Source organism: Strongylocentrotus purpuratus, unplaced genomic scaffold, assembly GCF_000002235.5.
Source record: "Strongylocentrotus purpuratus isolate Spur 01 unplaced genomic scaffold, Spur_5.0 spur5_scaffold_14, whole genome shotgun sequence".
Lineage (NCBI taxonomy): Eukaryota > Metazoa > Echinodermata > Echinoidea > Camarodonta > Strongylocentrotidae > Strongylocentrotus > Strongylocentrotus purpuratus.
This window is the reverse complement of record NW_022145599.1, coordinates 36,350,977-36,368,860: the sequence shown is the minus strand read 5'-3', so window position 1 is coordinate 36,368,860 and position 17,884 is coordinate 36,350,977. Positions and strand designations below refer to the sequence as shown.

The window sequence follows — 17,884 nt, the reverse complement described above, 5'->3', positions numbered from 1 at the left end:
CGCCGACTTGGGTGGGTCAGTGATAAGGATAACAGTAGAAGGAGCGTTAATCCAAACTAGAGGACTGGTGGTCAGATATTTATATGTCGGCGAAAGCAAGGAGAAGAAGAAAGTTGTGTGGTAGTGAGATTGCCATATCAAGAGAAAGAGAGAGAGAGAGAGAGAGAATGTTTCAACAAATGCACTCTTTATCAGATTTGCTACACTAAGCGGCCGATCACCTAATAACACCGAGCAAATGAGAAATTCAGACTTTGAAAAAAAGATCCCATCCTCCTTTTATATAACACTACAAGTAGAAACCATAATGGCAGATTTTACAGTGTAATTCACCTTAACCCTAATAAGGCCCCTCCACGATTTTTCTGATTGCTTGGGATCGCATATGGATGGCGCCCCACCGCTCGCTGACTTTTTACTTTCGAGTCTTGCGCAACTTTTAAAAGAATTTTTTTGAAAATCGGACCTACGGTTACAAGGTCACGTGACCTTTTGTCTTTGCATGTCAGCCCGAAAATCGCTAACTTTTGTGATTTGTATACAAAACAAATGGAAAAGTTATTTTTCCTAAAAATAGTTGAATTGTAGAAATGAAACAAAACAACAAAAGCAATGAAATACATAAGTTAATAAAACAATGAAATACATAAGAAATTATCAAAACAAGGGATAACATAAGGAAAAGGCTGGCTCTTCCAAATTTTGTTGACGTATTATTATTCAGAATGGTCTAATGAATATATGTAGTGAAGAAGAATGCTTAAATGAGAATAATATATGATTTATGGGTAAAAATGTGATTTTTATGACTTTATTTGCATAAATTACCATAAATATGCAAATGAGTGAATCTAAAAAAAAATGGAATTATCATATTATTCTATACACTTCACTTGACATGCGTGCAAATTTTCGCAGCGATCGGCCTCTTTGCGGCCGAGATCTTAAGGGGGGGCCATAATGCCCCCCCCCCTCCCCGGCCGTACTAAGACCTCAAATAGCCCGGCCTTTTTAGGGTTAAATCTAAATTTTGACCAGGTGCCCATCTTCTGATCAGAAATTGAATTGTAGTACATTTGTAGATTAAGGTGTCGACTACAACATAATAAAATATGGGAGACATTTAAGTAGGGAGAGAAGAGAGATATATCCAAAACAACAACGGAAAATTTACCTAATCCAATCAAATTCCATTGTTTTCCTGTAATTGGAACTGTATGTACAGTACGTCAAAGCATTCTAATGATATACCGTAATGATGTAATACGAACTGTGGCTGACAATTTTGGAGGTGGAGTGAAAATTGGAGGACAGAGAAGGCACAAACACAGGTATGCAGATGATACCCCTGACTATGTACCAGCAGGGAAGAGCTGCTGGACATGCCGAGGAGAACATAAAACAGGCCAGTTATGAAAAGAATCTCCTCTTAAACACACAGAAGACAAATATATTAGTAATAGATAGTAATCAAAGAGATTTTAATGATTTCTTTTGGATGGACAAAAAATTGATGAAGTCCAGCATTCTATATACCTGGACCCTGTCTTATAAAGAGTTGATATTAATCGCAACTTAATCAATCGCAACTATGTACATAAGAGAAAAGAGACTGCAATGAAAATAACTGATGGAGGACTTGTGATTGACGTGGATTAATCGCAACTCTTTATAAGACAGAGTCCTGGGGGTGTTTCACAAAGATCTTAAGTTGAACTTATCTCTAAGTTGGACTTAACAATTATGGAAAGCTATTAGCATCCTTGAAAATGTTTTGTAAAAGTTATTTTAAAAGGCATTAAATGTTGATTCACATCATTCATATTTTCTATTATCATGAGAGATTTCATGTTCTTGATGTGGAATTTATGAAAAGTCTAAAATACTTGAATTTGTTCTTTTGAATATATCTCATTGTAAGGCTACAAATGGCTCTCCATAATATTTAAGTCCAACTTTGAATCTTTGTGAAACACCCCCCTGGTATCACTTGTTAGTGCTAAAAGATCAATTGAGAAAGAAATCAAAAGGAGATTAGCTGAGGCAAGGAATGCAACTCTGAAAATGACAAATATCTGGAGAAGCCGGGGAATAAACAACATCCTCATACAGTAATTATGGACAGGGAAAAAATCAGTCAGAGGCAACAAGAGCAATAGCAGACACAGAGGAGGATGACATAAACTTGTGATGGCCACAGCAGCGCAGCTAGTGCCACCTGACTGAATCAAGAAGAATATTTTACATGATTGTTTTTATCACTAAGTTACATTATTATTAATATCATTATTATTCTTATCATAACTAGTATTATTATCATTATTATTGCTATCATCATCATCATCCTCATCATCCTCCTCCTCATCTTCCTCATCTCATAATTGCAATCATTCTTGTTTTAATTACACTCACTATAAAACCTCCTTCTCTAAAAACAAATGTATTATTTAATCGTTAAAATATTATGCTGTTGTCCAATCTTTCATCCTTCAACAAAGTATCACCCTGACTTTCTATTGTGTGCATGAAATTAGGGATGAGTTAATTGAAAATTATAAACGGGGCTGGGGCTTTAAAAAATTTCTCCAATGTTACCAATCATACGTAATAGATAGGATTGCCAGACACCTTGAACCAGAACACAATGTCCCTTACTAATTAATTACATGGTGCTAAAATAGCGTATCATTTATATTTTAGCACCATGTAATTAATTATTCATTTTCATTAGTAGCCCAAACTCGATGATGCATTGAGAAGCTTTTAGAGATGTTGTTGTCTAGTTGATACATCGTCAAACAGGGGATCACATGATGCACGGTTTGAGCCTTGCCATGACGCTTGTGTTCTTCGGCGAAACATCAATCTACATTTGCCGCTCTCTACCCAGGTGTTAAATGGATACTGGAAGGAAGGAAGGAAATCCCAACCAAACCTGCTGTAGGAACCACTTGTATAGAGAGACCATCCAGCCATAAAGACCACATTTCCAATACACATGAACTGTGTTTTTTCATTGACACCGTGGTTTAAGGGACCTGCACACAAACACCACGACTCAAAAAGAGCGCTTTTCTCGTGTCTATTGAGTAATCTTTATAAACAGTTTATTATTGTTGTGCACCCGATCACGCTTTATTCATTCAGGATATATCACTCCTGACGACTCTGAAACAAATAGATTTTTAAAAAAAACTTTAAAAATTAAGATGGGTTCCTATGTTTCTTATCTTGATCTTGGCTTTGATTGTAACAAGAGTACTGCAGCTAATAATATTATTTTCTTCCTGACTCTCGGCATCGCTTTGCTTCTCTCCACATTCACTCTGGTATTCATTGTCAGTCATCATGGCCTTCGCAAACGACGATTCATCTTCCAGTTCAACATCATCTTGGCAGACCTAGTTAGTGTTATCTGTCATCTTGTAGGAGTAACGGTTCAATTAGTAAGCGTACAATTTTAACAAATACATATCTCCCCCTCCCCTCCCCCTCCCCCTTCCCCTCCTCCTCCTCCTCCTCCTCCTCCTCCTCCCCCCTCCTCCTCCCCCTCCTCCTCCTCCTCCTCCCCTCCTCCTCCTCCTCATTCTTCCTCTCACTCTCCTCCATCTTGTTGTTCTTGTAGTTACTGTTGTTATTAATAACAATTGTGTAAGCACAATTTTATTTATTATTATTATTACTATTGTCTATAAAGTTTGGAATGATATTTTTCCTAATTTCACTTCATGAAATGATTGTGAAAATATGATGTTCCAGTACTTTATTGATCAATGTAAAGATTCATAGAGATTGATCAATACAGTTCTGAGAGAATAAACTCCACCTGTCGAGAATTAACATTAGGACAAAATTATTCCAACTTCATGGGCCCCAGTGTATTTCTACATGTATCATTATCATTATTATTATTATTATTATTATTGTTATGGTTATTATTGGTATTATTATTGTTGTTGTTATTATCATTGTTATTATCATGCTGATCAATATTATTATTATTACTATTATTATTGTTATTGTTTTTCTTCCTTCTTCTTCTTCTTCTTCTTATTATTATTATCGTCATTATTATTATTATTGTTATTATTATCATTATAATTTTCATTTACATTGTTTTATTTACAATTTTACATTATTGTTCTAATACAAGAATGTTGAATAGTATTCTAAATTTTAACAATCTCTCCTTACAGAATGTATCAACAGTGAATATCATACGCCCTATCTTAACGACGCCCCTGGTCGTTTCTGTGATCAACATCTTCTTCGTAGCCCTGTACCAGCTCATCACCATCCGCGTCGACCCCTTTGGGGTGAAGAACATCATCACCACGGCGAGATGCGTAGTCGCTGCCGTTGCATCATGGGTGGTCTGCGCCTGCGTTATGTTTCCCATCGGCTATTTGAACAAGAACAGCGGGGTTAATGGAGAGCTAGCCGTCTTCATCTTGACGCTCCTCGCTTTCCTTCTCACAGGGGTATGTATGAGTCTGATTTATGGCGTGGTGGCCAAGACACGATGCGATAATGTTCAGATGGAGGAAAGGAAGGAAGACACCAAGCGAGTCCTGCGCACCTTTGCTATTGTCTACTGTACTTCTTTGATTGCTGGCACCATGACATGTGCTCTATATCTTAAGCTTTACGTTACAAAGACGTTTTTTGCCTTTGAGGCATCCACATCAGGCCCATGTTTCATATTTTTCATAACAATGTTAATGGCTTTCAACTGGATAGCAAACTCTTTGGTTTACTTGTGGAGGCTGAAAGAATTTCGTGTGATTGTGTTTTCTTGTAGAGGAAACAGGAGGGTGGAGGTTGTCTACTGAATAGACTAGCGCAGCGTGTCGTAAAACTGGCCAAGTTGTCAAGGTTGCTGGTTCCCATCAATTTTGCACTTAATAATGGCACGAGACCACACCAGCATTAACCACTGAATTTGACCTGCTCCAGCCCGTTGCTTGAGTGATTTCGCTTGTTGTCCAGGTTACTGGTTCTTAACAACTGAGCCGCAAATTATTCAAGCCACAGATTTGGGCAGGGTAAATTCAGTGGTTGGGGCTAGTGTGATCACCACACCATTCTTCAGCACAAAATTGTTTGGAACCACCAATCTTGGCAAGTATGACGAAACTCATCGCTACTTCAAATTAATTCACCTGCTTTAAACATAATGTCAGCTCTATGGATGGAATTATGTCTGGCAAGGTTTTAGCTCCAGAAGTATGGATAAATTTAGTAATCACGTCTATTGCGTTTGATTTCACAAAGGAGGTTTGTTGAGAAACCTTGGTTTTTGTACGTCACATGATGCGTTTTTACACGTTTTTTACAAACCTGGTTTGTAAAGAACAAAAGGAGGTTTGGCGAAACAAAAGGAGGTTTGTTTTCAACCTCCTTTGTGAATCCGGGCCACAGTGTCTGTTTGACTAATAATGGTATCGCCGGGTTGGGGAAACGTGGTGTATGGTTTATGCTGCATTGATACGACAGCGGATCATATTGCAAAATCACATCAATATGCTTCATTGATCGACTGATGAGCTGAATTATTGATTTACTGATTTATTAATTTCATTCATATTCCATTCAAAAGAACTAATTGATTAATTGATTAATAGTATTAATTATCAAATTTGTTTGTAATATGATAGCAAACCCTTTCAAAAAAATCAACCTAAGGCCAATATAAGTTTGTGTATGTATCTAATGTATTATTACGTAATGGGTTATTGTGATGTTTGTGATTGGCAGGCTAATGAAACTGCCACAGTGTGAATTTTGAAAGTCTTTGCGATTGTGCTTTGTGTACAACCTAATAGTATATATATAATACATATCAATTTGCCCTCAATAAAAGCCCTATTCATTTTCACATGTCACATAGAAATAGTCTAACCTTCAAATATGTTGAAACTCTCAAATTTGTTCAGTTGTCAATAATGCAATTAAACTACTGGGTATTGCAATTTTCATAATATTGTTTACAGATGTAAATTTATCAATGTTGTTATATTGTTTGTTTTCTGTATTCATTTGAGGATGTGAAATAAAAATTCAATTTAAAATGTGATTGTGTATCAATTTGGGCCCTGCAAAACTGCTGCGTTTTTTTCTTTATATGGAAATGACGAGAATAACTAAAATAATGATTTTGATTGAGATATTAATGCTACTACATGTAGTACTAAAGTAACAGGTGTAATAAACTCGTACGTATGCAAGTACTCAATATTAATGCTTGGGATGAGTTTACCACAGTGATTGATCTAATCAGGACTCTCAGGAGCACTTCTTAAATACATGATGATGATGATTATACATGTAATAATAATGATAGTAGAAGTAGAAATGCCATGTACAAATGGCCAATATTAGTAATTTAGCAAAGGCAAATATTATCTACCCAGTAATCAAATCAAATTCAATTGTTTTCCTTTAAAAGTGGCACTATGTTGACGTCAAAGCATTCTAACAGTAAAATGGATACATGAAATCTCATCTCCAAAAGTTTAGGATCAATAATCATGCTTACGGCACATGTACAGTGTATGTCTTAAAAATTTCATTGTCATTGACCACGTCATTCATGAGATATGAAGGGAACAAAATCCATCCAGAAAGAAAGGAAAAAAGAGAGGGGGAAAAAAGATACATTCTGTATCCCCCGGCAGTGGCAGCGATTTTGTGTCATCCTCTCTCCCCTCCCGACTAGTGGCTCAGATTTTTTATCAAGACTAGGGGCAGCATCACCAAAACAATATGTGTATCTAGATTAGAGTATAATGCATCTCTCTGTAGAAAATTTAAAAGAAATCTGTCAAGAAATGTAGCAGGTAGAGCGCACAAAAGACAGCCACCAAAATATGACCTTTGACCATATAAAAGACGGAACAATGAGGGCAGCATCACCCAAAAGTGTAGATTGTACCAAGATACATTTCTAATTCTCTAAAAAAAAATTGAAAGAAATCCGTCATGACATATGACCTGCAGAGCACACACAAACCTTCCAAAAAATATGGCGTTTAAACGTATAGAAGATGGAACACTGGGGGCAGCATCACCAAAAGTTATAGGTGTGTAGATTATCCCAAGATACACCTCCATAAAAAAATTGAAAGAAATCCGTCAAGGAACGATGCAGTTAGACTGCACACTAGAGTGCACACAAGTCACCTATCAGAATATGACCTTTGACCCTATAAAAGACGGAACACTGGAGGCAGCATCACCAAAATCTATAGGCTTGTAGATTATACCAAGATACACCTTCGTTCAAAATTTGAACGAAATCCGTCAAGGAACGATGCAGTTAGACTGCACACTAGAGTGCACACAAGTCACCTATCAGAATATGACCTTTGACCCTATAAAAGACGGAACACGGGAGGCAGCATCTCAAAAATCTATAGGCTTGTAGATTATACCAAGATACACCTTCATTCAAAATTTGAACGAAATCCATTGAGAAATGTGGCCTACACTGTATAGAGCGCACACAAACCATCCACAAAAATATGTCCTTTTACCCTATAGAAGACGGAACACTGGGGGCAGCATCACCAAAAGTTATAGGTGTTGAGATTATACTACGATACACCTCCATACAAAATTTGAAAGAAATCCGTCGAGCAATGTGTCAGTTAGAGAGCACACAAGAATATGACACGGTGGCGGCAGCGGCGGCGGCGGCGTAACGCTGCTGAATCCAAAGTACCCCACCGGCATACTGCCGGGGGATACAATAATAATAAAGAAGATGAAGAAGAAACTTGATGAAATTTTGAGGTGATCCGTTGGATCACTACACGACGGATCACCTAATAATATTATGCTAAAGGAAAGGCTAATATTGAATTTTGTTATAAAATAAGTTAAAGCAGGCTGAAACATACCGGTAATTAAAATGGATTCCATGGTAACTGAAAGGATAGGCAGGGATGTACAAGATCAAAGAAAGGTCAAACAAGCAATGTAAGCTTTTACAGAATTTCAGCTTGTGTATGAGCAGATAAATGCCTTGTTAACCATAACATGAAATCCACCGAGTTAAATCTAGATACATACGTGTATGAATGTTTGTGGGAATGTTCCTACCATTATTCAAATACACACCAACTGAGCAATTAGCAATCCATATTCAAGAGTAGGGGACATTTAAGGTTCTGCAAAACTATTGAATGGGTCACACCAGATTTAATCAAAGTGGAGGAAGAGAACTTGAGTGCCGGTCTATTTGACATCCATGAGAAGATGATTCTATATGATAAAGATGTTAAATCATAGCACAGATAGAATGACCAACAAGGTTCCTTATATACTGGTAGATAAACAGGTACAATGTACACTACATGTATGTAATGAATAGACTGAAGAGCTGTTGTGGGAGGAGGGGGAGAGGGGGGGGGGGGGGGATGGGGAGACGATTTGACATGTATAGGGAGAGTATTTCTCTGGCAGCTTTGGAAATATAACAAATACAATTCCATATTAAACCATACATTTTTTTTTTAATGATGGAGAAAACTAAAGGGAATCAAGAACTGTTTGATTTATTTATCATTATTATTATTTGAACCCTTTATTCTATAATGCTTATTTAGTGCATTTGTATGCTCATTGCTCAAATTTCTATTTTCCCGACAGGTGTATATCATTAGTACAGCAACGTCAGGACCATACGGAACTTGAATTAAGAAAGAAAGCAAAAAATGTGTGTAACAAAGCTAGAGATATATGAAGAGATATTATAACAAAAAGAGTATACATATTAAACTGTATATTCAGAAACATCTGGTTGTTAATGAAATTTACTTTACTGTCATTATGTTAGGGGTATTTCTGTGTCTCTGATAAATATCATGTGCTACAGCGATTCACTCAATATCTCACAAAATCTTGAAATTCACACGCAGGTCATTTTTCTGTCTGATAATGGTAAAATGGCGGATTCCAAAAGGAGAACAGCAAATGTTTGTGTCATAAAACAGATAAAACCACATTTGTTGTTCCCTTTACATAAAAAAATAAAATTCAAGTAAAATTCATTTGAAAATGTGATTATAAGATTTGGTCAGAGACCATGCACTAAGAGTTATCTTCATCAAATCCATGACTTTAACGAGCATTTCATTAACTTCATTAAGGTTTGCAAACAACTGTATTTTGCACTTTAATTCAAAAGAAAATCAGTGACATACCTGTTGATTTAGCATCTGATGGTTTGAGCAAGGGCTTGACAGCTCCACTCCAGAGATGACTCACAGGAGAAGTCATCAAGTCACTCAAGTTCTGTTCCTCCTGCTGTTTCTTCTCCTTGTATTCTTTCCAATTGTCAGGTTCCTTGGTCGTGTCACTAGAAGGAGTCTTGGAGTCTTGGTTCTTCTCCTTCCTATCACCAATGATCTCAAGAACATCAATAATCTTCTTAGACTTGGCCAGGATCTTCTTATTGTTGTTGCACAGCTTAGTGAGCTCCAGCTGTTTCTCTTTGACCGTTGCTACGTTATCAATGCAACGCCCGGCAGCGATGCTTGCAGGGACCAGCTCCTTGGAAGGGAACGGAAGGTGAGCAGGCTTGATGCTCGAAGCTATGTCTGGTAGAGTAATCTTATCAAAGTTCCAATGAGAATACTCCAGGTAGGCCTGGATGTCATTGATCTCAGGTCCCTCAGGTTCTCCTTGCATCATCGGAACCACCATGTCCAGGAACTCTTCCAGATCTACCGATGTATCAGAGGCCGTGTCAGAGAGCCCTAGATCTGAGCTCACACTCCTGTCATGGTGCTTGCCTTCCTTCAAGCCCTGTTTGACCCGTTTCCTTGACGATCTGTAATTCTGATCATGTTTGGCCGACTCTTGGTCAAGATCACTCGGTGTGTCTTTCCCGCTATCATCAAGCGTACAAGCTTTTCTCCCAGAGTGAGGCGGAAGCGGTGGACAAACATTCAGATGTGAAGAGAAATTGAATTTTGCTTTTCCTCCTCTGCTGCTATCGCTTTCAGTACCACTCATCTCCATCTTTTTGCGTTTCTTCGAACTGTCCTCACTGCTTGCAGTCAACCTTCTCTTGTGAAAGTCTAATAGACTGATACTCATGTCCTCAAATCCTGACCCTTTGCCGGTATCATCATCGGGGTAAACAGGACCATCAGAATACACAGAACTCTCATCAGAAGTGTCTTTCGAAGGTTTGGTGCTATCAATCGGTTCCATTGGTTCAACAAACTCACAAGTCTTTATCGGCGACTCTCCATCATGACCTTCAGATTGTTTACAGTCTCTAGACGTCCCTGTACATGCCTCATCATCTGTCATCTTGGTGGGCTTAGAACACCTCTCCCCCTCACCAGCATCTTTCCTACGTTCCACATTGTCAGAGTTCATGCCACTTTTATCTTCCTCCTTCTGGCAGGTTTTGTAATTTTTCATGTTAGCTTGTTTGTTTGATTTCCCCGGAGATCTATGACTTCTCTGTCTTGCTTTGATGGCTCTTGACATCTCTCCTGCGCTGCCTACCTCTGACGAGTCACAGCCAGACTGCTCCCTCCCGTAGCTGCTGTTCGTGTTGGCATTGCTGTAACCTGCTGACATCCTGTTGCGTTTGTACCAGTTCTGGTGGGAGGACGTGGAGCTGAGACTTTCAGAGTTGGAGTCGCTGTCAGGCCAGATGGAGTTCATAGGTTCATCATTCCCGAGTTGTTGAAACCAGCCCTGTACCTTGTGGTAAGCCAAGTTCTGGGTGTGACGGTACTGGTGCATGCGAAGCCGATATTCATAATCAGTGACATCAGACCTTAGAATGAGAAGTAACAACAAACATGAATAGTTACTATTAGCAATAAACAAAATAAGCCTAACATTAGCACCAAAACAACATGTCATGATCATCCTCATAAAAAGTAGATTACACAAAATGCAATTGATGAAGAGCAAACAAATATGGATAAGTTCTTTGCCGAAAAATCTAGAGAAGGGAACTTTTACATATTTCTAGAAATGCATGAAAAATGTTTTGAAAATTAACATCCACAAATCCCTGAATCTCCCCCAGTTACTAACCAAACTGGCATATACAGATTCTTATAGTACTTGAATTGATAACTCACTCAATGTGTCGTGTAGTGATGTATCCAAGACGCATGAGATTACAGTATACCTAAAGAAAAAAACAAGAAGAGGAGTTTGACTTCCAGAATTAATCTTACTTCTTTTACTCTTAGCAATGCCATTCCACAGATCAGTTCTGGTCTCGCACAGGATGGGCTAGCCTTGTTAAAGGCATCGTTTAACAATGTTAAATCTGAGATACATGGCCCTACGTGTTATCAGCGTCTGTGATATGGTGTAATATTGAAGCCCTACAAAAATTGCACTTCAAAATGAACACGAAGTGCCTCAATCAAGTAAAAATCTTTGAGTGACCGGTTTTACCATACTCATTTTCCCCAATAGCCTGTAGTGTTATAAAAACCGTTAGAAAAAACACAAAATCCCCCACTCCAGATGTTGGGCATTTCATGAAATAGTGTTCTCCGCGTAACTTCGTCAAATCATAAATCAGAATTTGACAAATTTTTGTCATGAAGGATACGATCTACCTATGCTTTTTTTGGTCTGCCTCATTTTCTCCTTCTTTCTGTAGCCCATTTTGTCAACTTCTTTTCTCCTGTCCTTTTTTTAAAGTGCCCAAACCATCTATAAAAACTTACTTCTACTATATTCACTAAATTGTATTAAAAAATAATTGATAATAACACTCCATGTCCTATGTAACCCTCACATGGGAACACATTTTACTTCTGCTGAAGCCATCAGCAAAGGTCTATGAACTTAATGTCCACTTTTTAACTTTTTTTTACTTCTGCTGAAGCCATCAGCAAAGGTCTATGAACTTAATGTCCACTTTTTAAATATATTATGTTACTCTTGAATTTAAAAAAAAACTCTCCAATTATTTGTAATTATTGTGATTCTGTTTTGGTTCAATAAAACATTTAAAAATCTTTCACGTCAAGATTTCTACTTACTCTGTAGTGTTCCTTGTCTATGTAGGTCGGGATCATGAGATTGTACGCTCGCTGGACAGAGAGGGGGGTACCACCGTATTGCAGCTCCATTGAACCCTGAAATCAAGACAAACGAAAGGATCTAGATCGATTGACAAAACTACTCTTAAAATCTAATCCAATATAATCAGTTAGGTATTTTATTTGGTACCAATCATCTATTGGACAAAGATTCTAAAATTCTGACTTGTATTTGACATAAGCCCTAAAACAATAAATGATTGTAGATGACTGTGAGCCGATTGACATGACTGATAAAACTTCCTTAACTCTCTTTGTAGAGGTGTCAGGTCGGTTTGAGTCCCACCCCGGACTTTGGTAAGACATTAATGTACATTTGCAACACTCGACCCAGGTGATGTAAATGGGTACCTGGCAGGAATTAATTCCTTGAAATGCTAGAGTACCGTAATGGTAGCCATGCTAAATCTACGGTAATAATTGTCGAGCGCCAGGAGTGTCAAGTCTGACAGACATGAGCGCTATACAAGAACCCAATATTATGATTATCATTATTTGTTGCTGATTAATATTAGAGTATTATTTTTGTAACTGTTCTGTATAAATGTTATAAACGATGTAAATATGTTCATTCAGGGCCCCATGGAAGACCACTACTTGTTGGTGAATGGGCTACCCTGTCAAAAGATTAGAAATAAATAAATGAATTAATTAATTAATCAGCGATTATACAATGAATATATTCTATCAAATTCCTTCACCATGCAAACTATATATTTGTAACAAAAACACAGAGAATTCTGTAAATCTTTTTGTTTAATTTGTCATCATTTTAATACCAGACCTCAAGAGCAACTATAGAATTGACCTTTGCTTACCACTTCTAAAAGAAACAAGCCTTCTTCAGGATAGAGGTACTTCTGACCTTGCAGCATGTAGCCCATGGTTCGCCAAAACTTGCCCTAAACAAATGAGGAAAATATATTATCATAGATAATTGCTATGAGACCCAATAGGTAATAACCAACAATAACAACAAAATTACTAAAAATGTCGGAATCTGACAACAATGCAAATATTCTCTGAATTTATTGATTGTCCTGTGGGTCTGTGGGAACTACTGGAGTAAACTCAAAGGGCCATATTCTTCTTGTTCAGATAAATCAGACTTCAGGACTAAAATCAAGGAAACATATTAAGGAAACTGAGACAAATACGTCATAGGAACACTTTCTTTAAATTTCCTTTCCTCCTTTTTTTGTTTTTCCTCATTTCCTCCACCCTGGTTCCCCTATCTATACCACAAATAAATAAAAAGAACATACAGTACCTTGTGATTTTTGACGACTACCAGCTCTTTATCCGGCTCCCATTCTCCAACTGATAAGGTACCACTGCATAGAGAAAAGGAATCACTTCAGAAATGCTGTTGTATGACCATATCTACCTTCCATGTTTCTCATTGTAATATGATAATCAGGTTTACCTGGTTTAATTTCATGCAAACATGACAAACAGTCAAAGAGAATTTACACAGAACAGATTTATCAGGAACGAGCAGACTTGTTGAGGCGGGTAAGTTATCAAGAACATGTACAAATATGAAACTGTACAGTCTTGTATTATAGGAAAATCCCACCGTAATTGTCATTGCTCTGACAGAAAGCAGAACAATTGAAGAAGCAGATTGGTGAAAGTTTGAAGAAAAAAAAATCAACAACCAATAAGAAAGTTATGAAATATTAAATGTTACAATCAATATACGAATGGGAATTTCAAATTCAATTCTGCCTTTTGTTCCAACACAAAAAATGAATAAAATGACCAGAAAACAACAGAGAAACTTGTTCATGCTTTCATTTCAAGTCATTTAAATAATAATTTGCTTCTCAGAATCCCAGGGTCATTATTTTGCAAATTGCATTGTATCCTGAACTCTGCTGCTAGATTCATAGTAGCCAAAGGGTTATACAAATATATTTATCCTATCCTATCTGATCTTCACTGGTTACCTTTAATATCTAGGATTAAATATAAATAACTTGTACTGGTATTCAAATGTACATGGTATGGTATCACACCTGTTCATCTTCATGCACTCATCCAATTGTACACATCCCAATGAAATCTTCCATCATAAGAATTACAAAACATGTACCTGTACCTACTGTACATGTATAACACTTTTTAGGAATTAAAAATCCAAATGTTTTGCATTTGTTTAATTGTTTAAGTCGCTTGTAGCTCCTGTACATGAATGATCAGAATCTGATTTGATTTTGGTCCATCAATCTAGGCATTAAGGCATTTAGAAATGTTGTTTGCAAAGGATTAAAAATCTGTGAACATCTCTAGCAAGTTTTGAGTTTTTATTTAGCTCCCTTACCTTACAATTCTTCAATATTTCATTTCATTTTGCATCCCCAAAACATATATTTTCACATGGTTGAACATGCACACAAAATTGAACTAATCCTTGCTTGCTCCACTGCCTGTGTATGTAGATTTTGTCCAATATGGGACATCAAGACCTTGTATGTCAAGTAAAAATAACAACATTTTCCTTAAGAATTTTTTTTTTAAAACTTAGTGCTAAATAATCAATTGAATGCATTTGTAGTCAGGTGTGTAGTGTAGTGTATTGCATGATATTGGTAGTACAGCAGATGTGTGACATGGTAAACGACAGCATTTAAAAAAAATTAATATAATGACATACTGGTAACAGTGGTAAGTGTAATAAGCAAATATTAATCGACTACGAGGGTAATGATGCAAACTATCATCGCCGAGATCACTGAGGCGATGCTAGTTTGTATCCATTGCCCGAGTAAAGGAGGTTGATATTTGTTTTACATGTTTATACCACATTGGCAATAAGGTCTATTTAAAGTGAATTTTACATAATAATAAGAACTGATTCTGCAGACAGTTTAGCTTCAGCTAGATTTTACAAAGCGCAACATGCATACATGTAATACAGTCGATGCGCGCTCATTTGACATTGCCATTGACTTTGACATTTCGCGTAACCTACTTTGCTATGCGTATTCAATGGGCAAGGGTGGGCAAGTGGGGTAGCAGCAAAAAATTACTTTACAAAAGTACTATCTCAGGTAGATAGTACTTATCTATACTTTATCATGTGACCTCGTTTAGACCAATCAGATTGCAAGATTCTTAGTATGCGGGATATAAATACTAATATGCTTCACATTTCTGGATCTTTATAGTTACCACAGAGCTCAGGGAATATGTGTACCGTAATTAACGGTGTATTAACCGCACCTTTTTGCCGCGGAAAAAAAATCAAAGTCAGGGGTGCGGCTTATACACGGTACACACAAAAAAAAAATTGTTCTTGGAAGTTTTGATTTATGCCCCTCCACCTGGCGCTATGCCTGGCAATGTCTCCCAGCTCGGTAATCGGTGTGTTGACTCACCACTCGGAAACTAGAACAACACTCAAATTTGTCTGTCATTTTGGTTTGAAAGTAATCTTTTTGATAGATCTCAATATGTAGTTTATAATAATAATTCCTCCAATTTTTCTTCTATTACATGGTGTACCACAAGGTTCTATCCTAGGTCCCCTACTGTTTTTTAATTTACATCAATGATCTTACACACAGGGCGAAAAAGAGGGGTGCGGTTAATACATGAGGGCGGTTTATACAACGTTAATTACGGTAGATAGTGGTGCTAAGGTAGTGACTTCAATGCTAGATGTACACTTAAAGATAATCTGAAAATTTGAGTGAAAACGGATCATTATTCATGGTACAAATTGGGAAAAACTGATCTGATCGATTCCTTAATTCTCCCAACTATATTATTCTACTTCTATATTCTGCTACTTGTCAAAGCCTGTTCAGCATCAAGACAAGGACAATTTAATTACATTTTAGGTGAATGTAAATCGTCACAAAGCAATAAAATGGCTCTACATTCCATTCCAGAGAGTTAAGTGTTGACAGATTTTTATAGCCTGTTTTATGTATTTTTCTCATGGAAAAACGGTTGGGAAAATTCAAAAATGGTTGGGAGAATTTACTGTTAATCACTGTTAGAGGGTGCCTCACATCGACGCCTTCAAAGAAAACCATAGATATCTTTGTGGTTTGAGAATTTGATCTGGATTTTTTGCATGTCAGAGGGTTAGTATATTAGAAGGAATATAGTAAGTAACATTTTATAAAAAAATTAAGCAATTTTTTTCATCAACCTTCAACAATGTTACCGAGTCACTTTAACAATAATTTACATTCCAAAAAACCTATGATGGTTTACGACTTTGTATCTGAATACTGGTAAGGGTTTTAGTTTGTCAAGATCTACATGTATCCCTGGAAAATCAATTAATAAAAGACGTAGTATGATGCAAAATCTCATTAATTTCAAAGCTTCTTGCAAATCTTTGTTTCAATAATAGCCTCCAGTGATCCGGAGACATGATGAGGCATTGTATACTGCAGTAGATAATTCTTTGGAATAATACTGCAAGATTTGCTGACCTGCTTCCAACGTCACACTGCCGTCAGAGAGACTGTGATTTCAAGGTACCTGCTCGGTGTCACGCTCACACGCACAGACACGTGCCTCTCCTTTCTCTATTGTCTGATTATGCAAATATCAATCTTATAGATCTGTTGCTAATGGATTCCATCTTCCTCGTCTGATGTACTGATATCCATCTACATTGTGCATGTACATCATTGACGTGCAGTGATTATCAACATAATGCTCTATACATTTCTCTCATTTGAAAAATCATAATTACAAATTAATTATTTGATTTCAGGAGTACCGGTACATCATACTTCTGAAGTATTGGAATTTAATGAAAAATATCAATTTGAGCCAAATTCAACCCTTGCCAGTATTACAGAATTCAAACATGTGTTTTGTCAGTAATTCATTAAATGTGTTGAGTTAATTACTGGTAGTACATTATATTTTACTACATATTCTTTATCTACAAGAACATGTTATTATTATGTAACATCAGAAGCTTCAATAAATACCTTTTTTTCTTCTTCTTTTTTTAAAAATAGCACTCAATCAAGTCCGTCTTATGTCAGTATTCCATTGACATTAATAGTGTAGTTGCATGCTTGCTTTATGGTTACATTAATTGTTTGTTTGGGGCCAGAAGGGCACTAACTCATATACCGTAACACAGGGTTAATGCCCTTTTGGCTCCAAACAATCGGTATAAAATGTATTTAAATTGTAACATCAAAGAGCCAGTCTCAGCATTAAACAAGGGAAATGCTCTCGGCGGTCTCGCCTGCGAATACACAATTCGATATGATGAAAAATTGAGGTTGGGACATTATTTATAGGCAGGGTGGCCCATTAGCAGGCCCCCAAAATTGAAATCCTCTGTACATAATCAGCATTTTGAACTGAATATTTACAAAGAATCATCAGAAGAATTATTTACTAATAAATGTACCACGATCGATAACTTGAATGAAATATGAACAAATTAATATAAAAAAATATTAATTCTCATATTAAGTTGTGAAAACATAATCAAAGTCTACTGACCTTTGAAATTGTGACCTCAAATTTGTGTCATATGATTTGTGATACTTGATAACCCTTGGGTACAAGTTTCATGGAATTTGAACAATCAATTTTGAAAATATGCTAAAAAATTCAAAATCTTGATGTTGATGCCACAACAAAGTCTAAGTTTGTTGACCTAAAATGACCTTTGACCTTAACTAAGTGACCTGAAATACTACTCACATGATAAGCGATACTTGATAAACCTATAGTCCCAGTTTCATTGACTAAGAACTTAAACTTTCAAAATTATATCAAAAACTCAAAAACTTAAC

At 36.7% G+C, this 17,884-nt stretch overlaps 1 protein-coding gene across 2 annotated transcripts in view; it reads right to left on the bottom strand.

The window, feature by feature from the left end:
- The window catches only part of LOC100890147, a 39,892-nt gene that overhangs the window by 6,396 nt on the left and 15,612 nt on the right, over nt 1–17,884 (bottom strand). For both annotated transcript variants that reach the window (XM_030984861.1, XM_030984862.1), the window contains 5 exons: nt 13,366–13,429; nt 12,914–12,997; nt 12,036–12,131; nt 11,115–11,164; nt 9,207–10,801 (listed from right to left, as the gene is read on the bottom strand). In XM_030984861.1, the coding sequence (XP_030840721.1) occupies nt 9,207–10,801; nt 11,115–11,164; nt 12,036–12,131; nt 12,914–12,997; nt 13,366–13,429 (1,889 nt within the window). The remainder of the gene's footprint in view (nt 1–9,206; nt 10,802–11,114; nt 11,165–12,035; nt 12,132–12,913; nt 12,998–13,365; nt 13,430–17,884) is intronic.